Genomic DNA, 13,466 nt, shown 5'->3' with positions numbered 1-13,466 from the left:
TGAAATGTCATCAGAGGATAAGCCTGAGGCCAACCCAGAAAGCAAACATGTATACCATCAACACACCTGCAAGAATCCCATGAGTATTCACAAGTCTTCCATTCCCATCAGCTTAATGCACAGCTTGCCATGCTGTTCATGTACTTTTTGACCAGTTTGCCTGCAAACAGATGAGGACAATCTGGGAGCACGGTCCCAGATTAGTCGGTCCCAAAAGGTCTCTTTAGAAGCAGATGTAGCTAAAATGCCCCTGTAGTCTAAGAGGTCTCTCTCAACTAACATTCAAAATGGAGCCAGCAGGCCAGGAGAGACAAGGACAGTCCCAAGAGGGGGACAGGATGAACAGTCCAGCTTTGCATGTTAATTGACTGATGGGGGATGTTAGACTGTTAGACTCCTCCCTGCTCACTGTGGAGCAGTTTTCTGTGAGCTATGAGGAGCTAAGTGGAATGACCAGTGCCCATGCCCTGTCAACAGAGAAGGCAGTAAGGAAAAAGGCAGGCTCATTTTTTCATACTGTGAATCTTGGTTTGCATACATTTGGTCAAAATGTGCATGCCCTAAAAGTCTCTCAGTAAATCATTGATTTATCAGTTGTGGAGACAGGAGCATTCCCTGCAGGATGTGTTGCGAGGCTCTCAATCCAGATGGGCAGGGACTATCCCTTGCCACTACTCACTCAGGGCCCTGTACCTGGACCAGCACAAGCAGCAAGGCTGCACAGTTGAGCTGCTCACCAGCTTCTTGGCCACTATCCAGGAACAGTGGATGCTCAGCAAAGCCAAGCCATGCCACCCCTCTGTTCCTGAAAGATAGGACCTATTTTTATCTAATGCTGCATTGATTATTCAATAAGAGCAGAGTAGGCCAGGCTAATTCTGTGTGTATGTGTGTGCTGCTCTCACCAGCAGGCATTGCTGCAGGAGCTCAACTTGCATTCTGAATTCCAGCACAGCAATGGCAGTTTTTTTCTCCCTTTTCTCCCTCTCTCTCCCTTTTTACAAGGTGGGCCTTGGTTTCCAGCACCACCAGAGCAGAACCTGGGCTTTTTACATACGTTCTTTCAGCCCCAAAATCCTTCGCCACATCTAGCTCCATACAGTTTCCCACTGTTGCAACAGGGCTTTGGAGATGTATTTTGTCATGAATAACCATATGGTGCTCTCTGCTCCAGTGGATCAATGTGTTTAGCATTTAGTGAGGGCAACATAATTAACATTTTCGAAGGGGGAGAAGAAATCCTTCTGCCTTGTGAACTGCATCTTCTGATATGTTATAATCAGAACGTGGCTTCCCTGTCACTGGATCCTCTGTTGAAATGGAGAGCCTTTTGTCACTGGGTTCAGCTCCTAACCACAGACAGAGGCAGAAGCACTCACCTGCCTGTCATAGCAGGAGATTCCCTTGTAAGCAGCTGGTATAACCTCCACACCAGCTGCATAAATTGTGGTGCATAGTTAGGATGGAGGAAGCCAGAGGAAGAGGTAAGAAGAGATCAACATGAAGGCACATTAACCCAGTCCTGGAATCACTTCTTATAACAGTGACTGATCAGTTCTCCTAAGGACAGCCATCCTTCAGACCCATACACAACAATTCCGTGAGCAAGAATTGAAACAGGAGCATGGGTGGTCTCAGGTCAAGATCTGATCCTGGGTAGTGATGGATCAGAAATGATAAACATGGCCCTTGGCCTCTTGGCTCTGATTTCCTTCCTTAGTTCTGCACAGTTAGCGGAAGAGTGCTTTGGTGGCAGAAGCAATCTCAAGGGGTTAGGCTCAGACAGGACCTGCAGCCCTCAGAAAATGAAAAATTCTGTGAAGCTGTCCCCATTTTCCCTTACAGAATTTCATTTCCTAATAAAAACAGAGAGACATTAGCTCTACCTTCAATAAGCAAATGTCATATTTTGATCATTACTGAACAAAGCATTTTGATTTAGCATTTAGAGATGACTGCTCACACTGAGTATTTTAAATTCAGCATCAGAATTGGAATACATTAAAAAAAAAACAAGTCCAAATGAAACATTTTCATCTGTCTGAAAACATATACGTATACTTCCATCCTGGGGGACAGCATGACTTTTCAAGTCTTGCTTCAAGCTGGTATGATGCCAGATTTCAAAGCTCTACACAAAACAATGCTGTTGCCCAGCTTTCCCTTTAGAGAAATATCCCAGGAATATCTGAGGATATAACATGATTACAAAAGTAGCACCTTAGTCAAAGTGGTATTAGTTATAGGATAGGGAGGTTTAGAACCCTCACCAGGAGGGCTGACTGCTGTGGCAACAGAAGAAATGTCCACCTCCATGGACTTCTATCAGAGAACATCCTGAAGATGTAAAGGAGACCCATAGAGTCACCAATAAATGAGGGTGTGCACCAGGCCAATGCCCTTCTCGATCCAGTTTGATCTTCTGTTTCCTTCTTTTAAAGAACCAATAGCATCTGCCATGCACACAACTGGTGCCATGTACCTCTTGTGCACAATGTCCTATCAAGGTGTGGGGTGCTACTGTCCTCTCCATTGTAAATGTGGGGAGAAAAAACACGCCAAAAGGATTCGTACAATCCTCACTATGAAGCAAGGAGGAGAATCTTGAAGAGAGCAAGGGGGTATATGGGCAATGCCTTTAAGCCCTATAATTGCACAGTTACAGGTAGACTCACAAGTGAGGAATAGTGGAGGCGTATGATTCAGAACTAAGAGCATTCTGCTTGTGGAGTTCCACTCCTTATTTATTTATTTGCCTTTTCCAAGAACAGTCTCCATTTTTTTGCTGCCTGTATAGCTAGAGACTGCCCTTTAATCTTCTGCTTTATCGTGTGCTACGAATTAAATACCACAGGAGTACAAGGGCCCTTAAGGGCACAACATCCATTTTGCTGTAGCTGTCCACAGCCAGCTGAGCTTGCAGGAGTGCTTTTGTTTATGGCTTGACTGTTTCCTGAGCGAGGATTACTTAGAGGTTTATTTTACTCATTTTTGCTGATAATTCTTGTTTTGTTTTTTTTTTTGTCCAGGTTTTGAGGGAGGGAGTGCAAGTGGGCAGGGTGGGAGAAAGTTGTGGCTGGTAGATTGTATATGTAGAGTTGAAAATACTTTGGCATTTCTAGAGTGATGGCACTGCTCTGTGTGGCTCCCAGGGCCAGCCCAGCTCCTCTATCACAAGTGGCATCCTGCAGACAACTGATGCTGTTTTCCCAGGGCAAACAAACCATGTTTAGGAGTGCTAAATGGAAAGGAATTTCCTATCCCTCGGACACTTGATATCACCTTCTTCCATTTCCTTATTTGGGGCCTTACCAGCTCAGCCCAACAGGGCTATGCCCATGTGTTGTGGAGGTACACATGGCTGGGCAGAGGACTTGACTGCAGATGTAGGCAGCAGCTCTCAGAGAAGCTGGCTTCTGCCTGGTAGCCATAAAAGCTCTACATTGCACCTATACCATATTGACCCCACTCCCATCAGCCCTATGACAGAAAGTCTCTACCCATCCTCTCCACTCATCCCAGTGGATTAAGTGATCCACCTCCTACCAGTGCCATAGCAACTGTAGTGACCTTATGAGACAATGGCACATTGATCCCTCTTCCAGCCAGCAGGAATCCTGCTGAGTCCGAAGGTGGGTGTTAATGGCTGTGCAGAGCTTGGGACATAGCTCAGATGGGGCTGCTGCTCCTGTTGTTCTGCCAGATGGAGCAGAGGAGGGAAGCAGAAGAGCTCCTGCTACCACTGCATGGGATTGTGGCCCACCTGGGGCTGAGGAAGCGTTAAGGCAGAGCTGTCCTTCAAGCCCAGCTTGCATGAGAGGAGCCAAGCTGTACTAAGTCAAAGTTTGCTGGTTTATCAGCAGCAGAGGGCCTGGGGGCCTGCTTATGCTGTTAATGATCTGAAAGGGAATAGTCCACACCTTCACAAAGTACCTCACCAAGAGAGCTGGGAGCAGCTTGTCTGTATACATTGGAGGGGCTCATCTTCAGTTTTGCCAGAGTCGTGGCCCGTGTGACCTGAGGAGCGCTAAGCATGAGACAGGTGTGAAAGCTGCCTGTCAGTGCAATCCCATTACAGAAAATACACCTAAGGGTGATGGGGAGAAGAAAGTGGTTTGTCTTCCCCAGACCCATGGGCTCCATGATGGCACATATCACTCACTGATCCAAAGGTCATGCTGGACCAGGCTCTGAGTGCCCTGATGCAGCTGTAGTTGTCCCTGTGCACTGCAGGGGTGTTGAACTAGATGGCCTTTAAAGGTCCCTTCCAACTTAAACAATTCTGTGATCAACAGCAGTGAACAAGGCCCAGCCACACAGCCATCCCAGTTCTGCTTGGCCAAATTACAGCTCAGCCTTGCACATATTTAATCATCTCTCGAGGTATTAAAAAATGTGCATGGAGAATGATTGATAAGAAAATGCCTGATTATAATCAGCTAATTATTTTTTTCCATATGCTAAGCATTCACTCGAGCTCTAATCTTTATGAATAAGTTTTCAGTGTATGCTGTGTATCTTTCAATGCCGGACATTTCCCAGCTTGCACAGCCTTCTTCTATCAGCATTCAGGGCAGACCTTTGCCAGATATCCTGTGGACTAAAAGCATTCTGCTCACTGCTCTGATGCCTCGCAACAATTAGAGATGTCTTAAGGATGGTGTGGAGGTCCCAGGTCATCCATTACCCTCGTGTATGCAGGGTAGACTATCCACTAAGCACTGGAAACATGGTGTAGAAAAAAAATTATATTTTGGAAAACAGAGATGAGGGTTAGGAAGGAGTCTATCCTTCATATTTGAGTTTTCCTGAGAGCAAAGAATCCCTGAAAATCTGAACTTTGTACGAAAAGGGAGTGTGTGATGAAAGCATTCCTGAACTCAAGAAATATATGATGTGAGGATAATGGACTCCAGAAAAGCAGCAGCAGCAGCAGCCTCAGGGGAGCAGAGCAGGGAGTAACTCTTGGGAAGAGAATCAGAAGGATAAAAGAGCTGCGAACAGCTCGCGATTGCCAAAAGGGATGATACTAAAGGCACAACAGCAAACTGTGCCTGTGCAGGGGAAGGCTCAGAAGCGTGGGAAGAGAGCACTGAGGCTGCATCAGGAGCTCTTTGAGGACCCAAAATCAGAAGCTGCAATCACAAAAAGGCAGAAAGAAGAGCCTGCAACTAATGACAGGTCTCCAGGAATCACACAGGCAAAGGGACCAGTCAGACCCAAGCCCCAGGATGACCATACAGGGAGAGAGAAGGCAACAACAAATGGGTCCGTAAGGTTATGTTAAAGCAAGTGTAAGAGCTCAAATAATACTTGATGGGGGAGGAAAAAAAAAAAAAAAAAAAGGCCAAACATTAAATGTTGCCTTTGTTTCAGTCTTCAAAACTTAACTAAAATAATTTTAATGAGGAGAAAGGAGCCCAGGGCAGAATCAGAAAAGAACAGACTTGAAAATATTTAGACAAGTTAGCTGTGTCCTTGTCAGCACATTTTAATGAACTTCAGAGGAAGCCGCAGGAGCAATCCCTGACCCATGAGCATTGTATCATCACGAACTCAGGGAGGACACAGGAGGTGCCAGGCAGCTGGGGAAATGCAGGCAGAGTACCTGGCTTTGAATATAATCTCTGTCATTGCAGAAGGTTTGAACGGCAAATCAAGGACATGAAGGGCAAAGGAGTTTAACAGATTCATAGAAAGATACTAGAAAAAAATAATTAACAGACCAATTGAGGAGCATGAGAGTATAACCACCTCTAATTTGGGAGGGTCACTATCCTAGTGGCTGAGGAGGAAGCAGTCAGTTTGACATCCCATGGCTTGAGCAATGCTTTTGATGCTTTGCCTTCAGGTTCCCCTAAAGAAAACAGTGAAATGTGGTTTCGATTATGTAACTAAAAGGCAGATGTACAAACAATTGAAAAACTGCTTTCATAGTTGTTGTCAGTGGTGTAGTGGAAACACATTTCAAGTAGGAATGTTTTGGACTCTGCTCTCTTCATTATTTCTATCAATTGCTTTGATAATGAAACAGGAAGTGCTATTACAAAATCTGCAGATGACACCAAACTTGGAAAGGCCACAAGCACTCTGGAGAGTCAGATCAAACCTTGAAATGATCTTGACAAACTGGAGAGATCAACAAGATGGAATTCAATAAAAAGAAGTGCAAAGTGCTATTCTTGGGAAGGAGAAAACAAAACCCTTAACAAAAGCTGGGCCAGGCAGTCACAGTACCAGAGACAGTGATGCTGTGACCACATATCAGCACGTTTCATCACGGTACTGCAAGGAGGGCAGCATTATAGTTCTGTCTCTGCACCTCTGCTCTGGGGATTGCACTCATTGGGACCTTGCAGAAAGAGGGTGTCAAATTGAAGAGATTCTGGGGATGAGGAACAGGTGTGAGGGGAAGGAGAAAATTTCCTGATTCCCCACTTGATAGTCACTTCTTCCCTTCCCAGTCAGTCCAAGTGTAGTATCTGCACTGATGCCATGGCATTACTTTCAGTTATAAATCTACCTATTCCCTGGTTCATCCACTTCACTAGTGCCTGTTGAGCAATTCTACAGCCTTGAGTCTTGGCTCTGGAGGATTTAAAGATGTTGTGTTGTTTAAAGAACTTGTCAGATTCAACTAGAAGAGACCTTGAGGAGGTGCCAGATACCAGATGCCCCTTTCCCAGCCCATATTTCCAAGGAAAGGTCTCTCTGGCTTTTTTTTGTTTTTCCCCTCAAGTTTATCACCAAGGACTCTCTTGCATCACTGATGAGGGTAACCCTTCCCATGGCAGGGGGTTGGAACTGGATAATCTTTAAGATCCCTTCCAACCTCAGCTTGGTGACTCATCTCTCGTGTACTGTGAGATATGAGGTTGACATGAGCAGAGATTCATGGTTATTTCTAAAGTATCTTTTAGAATGGAGCAATCTCAGAGAGACTATGAGAATTTGGGGTGTGTAGGGTCAGCTTACCTGAGCAAAAGCAGAGGTCAGAGCACAAGTCAGTACATTTCAGTGTAGTGCACTAGAAACCTATGGTCTGTTGTGATAGGACAAGGGAAAATGGTTTCAAACTAAAATAGGGGAGATTTAGGCTGGATATAAGGAAGAAGTTTTCACAAGAAAGTTGGTGAGGCACTGGCACAGGTTGTCCAGGGGTGGAAGCTCCGTCCCTGGAGACACTCAAGGTCAGGCTAGAGGGGCTCTGAGCAATTGATGGAGATGTAGGTGTCCCTGTTCACTGCAGGGAGTGAGACCCAATGGCCTTTAAGGGTCCCTTCCCACTCAAATGATTCTATGATTCTAAAGAGACCTCTCCCTGCTATGTTGTACTGTCCTGACTTCTTGTACTGATGGCTGCTGGGGAGGTGGGAGGCTGTGACAGGCAGACCTCTTCTCTGAACTAGTACAGCCACTTTTCTGCTATTAGATTAAGATAAAAGGAGGGTAAGGATGAAGCATATAGGATGAGATTAATGCAAGAAAATAACTGAAGTGGGCAAATTTGAAATTGCCACAAAAGATGAAAGAATTCACAGGAAGGGAAAGAAGGCTATGTGTATGCAATTATGTCAATAGGGGGAAAGTCCAGCAATGAAAGCCCTATCTCCCAGGAGGATTGCTTGGCCTTGGCCTGAGCCATCACTACTGGGGATACAGATATTTAACTTTGATCACAGCTGCCATAATCTTCCCCTGACACTCAGCAAGGAAAGCATCAGAAACAGGCAAAAGCATGGCAGCTGTATGGCTGAGGTGAAACTGCACTTGGAAAGGAAACGGAACAGTGGAAGAGCTGCTGAAGGTGGAAACAAGAGATGACAGCTCAGATTACAGGGCAGGGGCTTTATGAGAAGCAGGACAGAGTAACTGGCTAGGACAGATTGTGATTTTTGTTCCTGTAGATAATGTGAGTGACAGCACAAGGGCAAACTACCACTCACTGTCAGCAAAGGTCTTGTTTTCATGGTTTCTTTAGTGGCAAATGGGAGAAAAAGTTTCTGCCCCAAGAATTTACCTGTCTGTTTCAAGAAAATGCATGGCAAGTGTTGGAATGAGGGGAAGGTTAATTAGAGGCTGGAGGTCCTGGAGAAAAGATCGCTTGGTGGTAGAGCTGACAGTGTGCACAAGGTGACTGCTTGTCATTTCTGGGAAACTGCTGCTCCAAAGTTGCTGTAAATTGAAGACTTGCAGCCTCTTGGGTTAATCTCACAGGATGCTGGTACCTTAGCTGATCCCCTCTTGCCTATCTGGAGGCTCAAATTTGTGTTCTTTAATATCTTTTTTTTGCCCATGCTCTGCCAACAGCCATTCTGGCTACTGAGGGTCTCTCTTGACCTCTCACAGGCTCAACAATGGCAATGCACCTCTGTTCCAACTAAACCCAGGGCAGGTATTGCAAGGCTCAGAGAAGCCCTACAGTGATATCAGCCTTATCTCTGGGCCATCACCCTTGGTCATGCTCTTCTTTCCAATTCCTGCATCTTTGATGTGAAGAAGCTCAGGCATAGCTGTGCAAATCAGTAGAACGTGGAACTGGAACTGCTTTCAGCAGTGCTAGCTCTGTTGCAGACTGCAGCTTGATCATCTGGAAAAGAAATTGCACAAATGTCTTTGTTCTAGGAAGAGAATGAGGGTGAGGTTGGTGGATAGATGGAAGAGCTAGATCCTTCCCAGACTCAACAGTTGTCAGCTTGCCTTCTCAGCTGCTTGGGTCATGTGTATGCAACTGCACTGGCACAATCCTTGCCTGCCCAACTTCAAATGATTTTTCTGGCTAGACACTACACAGCTCCTCAGAGCTGCCCATGGTCTGACTCTGCATGGACTCATGCAGAGTAATAAAGTCATAATAGAAGGAGCAAGAAAGTCTGATGTATAAGAGAGTGAATATAGCAAAAAGAGATAAATATAGTATCCTTTGTGTACTGTCGAGTTTAGCATGTTTTAAGCATGACCAGAGCTCAGTCTGGCTTTTTATTATGCCTCCATCATGGAAATAAACAGACATAAGAGTTAAATCATATAAGCAAGACAAGCATATATGATAAGTTCCCTGATTATTTCCCCTGACATTCAACCATTTTCAGTTCAAGGAATCTGCTCTGGTACTGGTCCAGTCAGGTCTTTGCATGAGTAAACAAAATGAGAAGGACTCATCTTCAGCACTTACGTTCTCTAGGAGCCTCATTTCACCTGCACTGCAAAAAGGAATTTCATGGACCTGGCAACAATCTGGAGCAATGCAGATTTGTGTGAAACTCACACAGATTTTACTTCTGAAGAGGATGTCTTTCACATAGGATATGTTGAGAACAGATTTTGTGGAGCAGAAGAGGGAAGGATAAACTTGGGAGGAGTGGAAAAGGATTAGGCCACTACTGGAATCCATCTGAAATTCTCATAGAGATATTTCTGAGTTGAAGGGAGAGAAGTTCACAAAGAGAGGAGTTCGCACCAAATTGCTATCTTCCCCACATATAGAGGATTTGGCTTACGGAATAATTGCTTCCAGCTGGATGCTTGCAGTTGAACACAGTTCTTCGTGAAGGATTTTCCACTTTTCTCTGGCCTTTAATTGCAAAGATTCAGCTCTCTTAACCAGAATGAATCTCAAGGGAGGAGTATTTCTGGAAGGGGGTACACACAGCTGAACGTAGGAATTCCAAACCTAATTTAACTCAGGCAGACCAAATTTGTTTCAAGTGTTAAGCATCCTGCAAGATGATATGAAGTGATGGACTCTTGCTTAATCTTGGCATTCTCTGTTGCAAATGAATCACTGTTACTTCCGCCTCCCTGCCCACCCCTCTGCTTGGTTCTTTTTTAATTTTACAGCTTCCTGAGCTTGACACTGGGAAATCAATAAGTAATTTAGAGCCCCGCAAATACAGAGGAAAACAAGTTATTTTGTAGTTTCATAAATATTTGGAAACCAAAATTATCTAAGAAAACAGGTGCTCAGTTGACTCAGCAACCCATCCATCAGCATCACACAGCTAATTGCATAAGATCATAAACATTTATAATTAGAAGGCAAACAAACAAGAATTTTATAAACAGCCCTCTTGAATCAGCCTGCGCATTAAATATTTGTGATAAGGTAATTAAGAATAGATTTACAGTCCTGGCTCAGTGTTTAATACTTTGGAGAATGGATTTGATTCTATGGAGGATGTTCTACAGCCAAGGAGAAAATATTTGATTTCGGTTCTTTTATCCAAGGCTTAAAGTGGTCTCAGAGAAATATTGGCTCTGTCATTGATCAGAGTGGAATTTCATTCACTACACATCAGACAGCTCATTTAAATATGTGTCTAATGTCCCTTGTCATGGACCAATCCACTTTAGCCCTGCTTCAAAGCTGTCTCCTTGGATGGATCTGCAGGCTTTCCCTAAGTCCTGCTTTTTATGGTTATGCTTTGATCAGAAGATGTCAGAATTCTCAACCATGTTCCAAACTAGACAGGAAAAAAACACCTTTTTTTTGTTTTGTTTTGTTATGACATCATATTGTTTCATTTTGAAAAGCTGGCATCATTACAGGATTATACCTGTGCAATCTCAGTGTTTATGAGAACCAGAAAAAGGATCTCACCCATATTTTTAGCCCATTTTACTTCCCATCTATTTTCCATGTCCCAAAATAGCTAGATTTGAATACTTAGATTAACTCATGTAATTACTTCTACAGCCAGTAAACAAGCTCAGCACTACATTAAGATGAATGTGAGTCCCCCTGAAGCTAATTTGTGATCAAGTCAGTAGGGCTTCTAGTTGTGTTTAGAATCAGAAGGGCTAGAAACTCAGACAGCAGTAAACCTAGAATTTAAAGTTTGTAAAGTCAGATGCATGCCCTGAGAAATTAGATATCTGCACACCATTGGTGGGTCAAAGGGAGGTCAGCCCTGAGGGTAGGATGACATTCTGATATTTGGGTTTTTTTGTATGGAACTGGTTTACTTAGTAGTTGGCTGTCATCAGAAACAGTCCAGGAAAGCTGGATGGAGGGTAATGCCCCAACATTCAATTCATCAGGGATAACAGTAAACCACTTACGGTATCCTGTTGTGAACATCATCACCCCTCAGTGGACAAGGCAGCCTCCTCATTTTGATATGGTTTTGCTTCTTGCATCTTGTAGGTCTTTTGTTCTTTGCTCTCGTAATTGAACTCCTGGAACAGGTAGGCAAAAGAACTGCTCTTAATACAAACATTTCTGGTAATGTTGATGGTGACCAAGAATAGTGAAGCCATCACCGTTGTGAAGAATGAAGTTATGCATCTGCTAACTCAACTAGTACGTGCCCTACCTGCTGGTAAAAAGTGCCACAGTTACACAAGGGCACTTTCCTATCAGACAGATGGCTGCAAATCAAGGACACAAAGAACCTCTCACATTGCATAAATCCCAATCTCCAGTAAAGCTTATTAACTATATTACAGTGCATCATCTAAGCCAGTCTACATGGGAAGCTTCGTTCAGCCTCAGTGGGTAAGAACAACACCGTTGTAGGCACTGCTGCTTGCATTGCATTCAGAGAGTATAGTCAAAGCTTGGTCACTTGAATGGTATCAATGCTTAATAGTCACATAATGTCATCTGCCTAACCACTTCTGGCATTATCTCATCCTTCCAGCCCTCTAGTTGTGGGGAGGATGGCAGAGCTCTGGGAGATGAGCTAACTCCTGGTGGAAGGGTCTGAGCAGCTCACTCTCTTTCAAACGCAGAGAAATCAATTGTCCTAAAGCCCACTTGCCATCCCCCAGATATCAGTTCTATCAGGTGCATACAGGTGGGTAACAGGACATATGCATTCCCTGCATACTCACAGCAGAAACTACGTAAGCTCTTTTTTTCCAAGTGTGTTGTTTTCTCCCCTTGGAAGCGATGAGGTCTGACAAGGTACCTGCTTTGCCAATGAGCAAACATTTGCTGAGAAGGACAAACCATTCACAGGTATAGCCAGCCCCTTCTTGTTTTTGACTGCTGTCCCTGGCCTCTGTGCGCATATCTGCTCCGCTGCAGTGTGTGTGGGGAGATGTGCTCTGAGTTTGCAGTGACGTTGGTGCAGCAGACGTCACCAGCACGTCAGCTGCAGTTACTTACCCTCCAAACACACAGTGAATCATGCCTATGCAGCATGCAAAACCAGCTCGGTGATAGATAAACCTCAGGCATTTATTGGTAAACAGATACTGTTCTGCTGTAAGAGCATAACTCACTCCGCTGCATTTAAGACCTGTTTATTGATTGCTGAGATGAAGCTGTAATCCTTTTAATTCAGGGGGAAAGGGATCCAGCAGAGCAGAAGCAGAAGAGGAAATGGTTTCAAATTGAAAGAAAGGAGATTTAGACTGAATATGAGAGAAAAATTTTTTGCAGTAAGGGAGGTGAAGCACTGGCACAGGTTGCCCAGAGATGTGGTGGAAGCCCCATCCCTGCAGACACTCAAGGTCAGGATGGAGGGGCTCTGAGCACTGGTGGGGCTGTAGGCGTGCCTGTTCACTGCAGGGGGTTGGACCAGATGGCCTGTAAGGGTCCCTTCCATGGACTCTGTGATCCCATGATATATCACTGAATAAGCTGAGGGAGAGCTGAGCAGAACAGCCAGCTGGAGGGCGCGATGCTGGGGTGATGAAGATGATGGTTCTTCTAAAGTTTATCTCTACTTTATGTTTAATTCTTTCCCCCTTCCCTCCAGGTCTAATAATACACGAAGGGCCCTCAGTTTACCGGATTTTTAAACGGTGGCAGGCGGTCAATCAGCAGTGGAAAGTGCTGAACTATGACAAAACAAAGGACATGGAGGAACAAAAAACAGGGACCAGGACAAATCAGCGTCCCTCCTCCCAAACCACCCACTCGTCCTCCACTGGTGGTACAGCCACTAACTCCGCTCCGGCTGACAGCGGGGCCCGGGCCACCGGCCATGCCACAGGCACCCTCTCTGACCACCACTGTGCTTACACCATCCTGCATATACTCAGCCACCTGAGGCCTCACGAACAGAGGAGTCAGTCTAGTAGTAACAGAGAGCTCGTCATGAGGGTCACGACGGTCTGAGCCGAGGAATTCAGGAGGCCTTAACGCAGAGCGGAGGAGACGCAGAACTCGTAACGCAGAGGAGCATGGTGTGCCTTTTTCTTTCTCTTCCCTTTTATTCTTTTCTTTTCTTCTTCTTCTGTTCCTTCTTTTCTTTTTTTTTTGGTAACTGCACAAGATATAAGAGGCGGCACCTGGCCAGCTGAGGAGAAAGCAGGTGGAGGGAGAGCTGCACACTCATGCTAAAGAGGTTAATATTTTCCAGCCAGTTTAAAAAAAAAAAAAGGGAAAAAACAAAACAAAACAAAACAAAAACAACCACACAAATCACAAAAAGAAAAAAAAAACAACAAAACAAGTGCAATACAGACTAAAAACTGAGTAGGCAGAGTTCTGGGGAAGCAGAGGAACAGACGGT

At 44.7% G+C, this 13,466-nt stretch overlaps 1 protein-coding gene across 1 annotated transcript in view; it reads left to right on the top strand.

The window, feature by feature from the left end:
- Positions 1–13,069, top strand: part of MARCHF4 (membrane associated ring-CH-type finger 4) — a gene marked incomplete at both ends in the record, with an annotated part of 78,871 nt that extends 65,802 nt beyond the window's left edge. The window contains one exon of the mRNA XM_079538743.1: positions 12,708–13,069. Coding sequence (XP_079394869.1) covers positions 12,708–13,069 — 362 coding nt within the window. The remainder of the gene's footprint in view (positions 1–12,707) is intronic.
- Positions 13,070–13,466: the final 397 nt, after the last annotated feature.

This window comes from Tetrao urogallus, assembly GCF_951394365.1.
Source record: "Tetrao urogallus genome assembly, chromosome: 8".
Classification (NCBI taxonomy): Eukaryota; Metazoa; Chordata; class Aves; order Galliformes; family Phasianidae; genus Tetrao; species Tetrao urogallus.
Note: the sequence above shows the minus strand (reverse complement) of the source record. Positions and strands in the feature narration are given on the sequence as shown.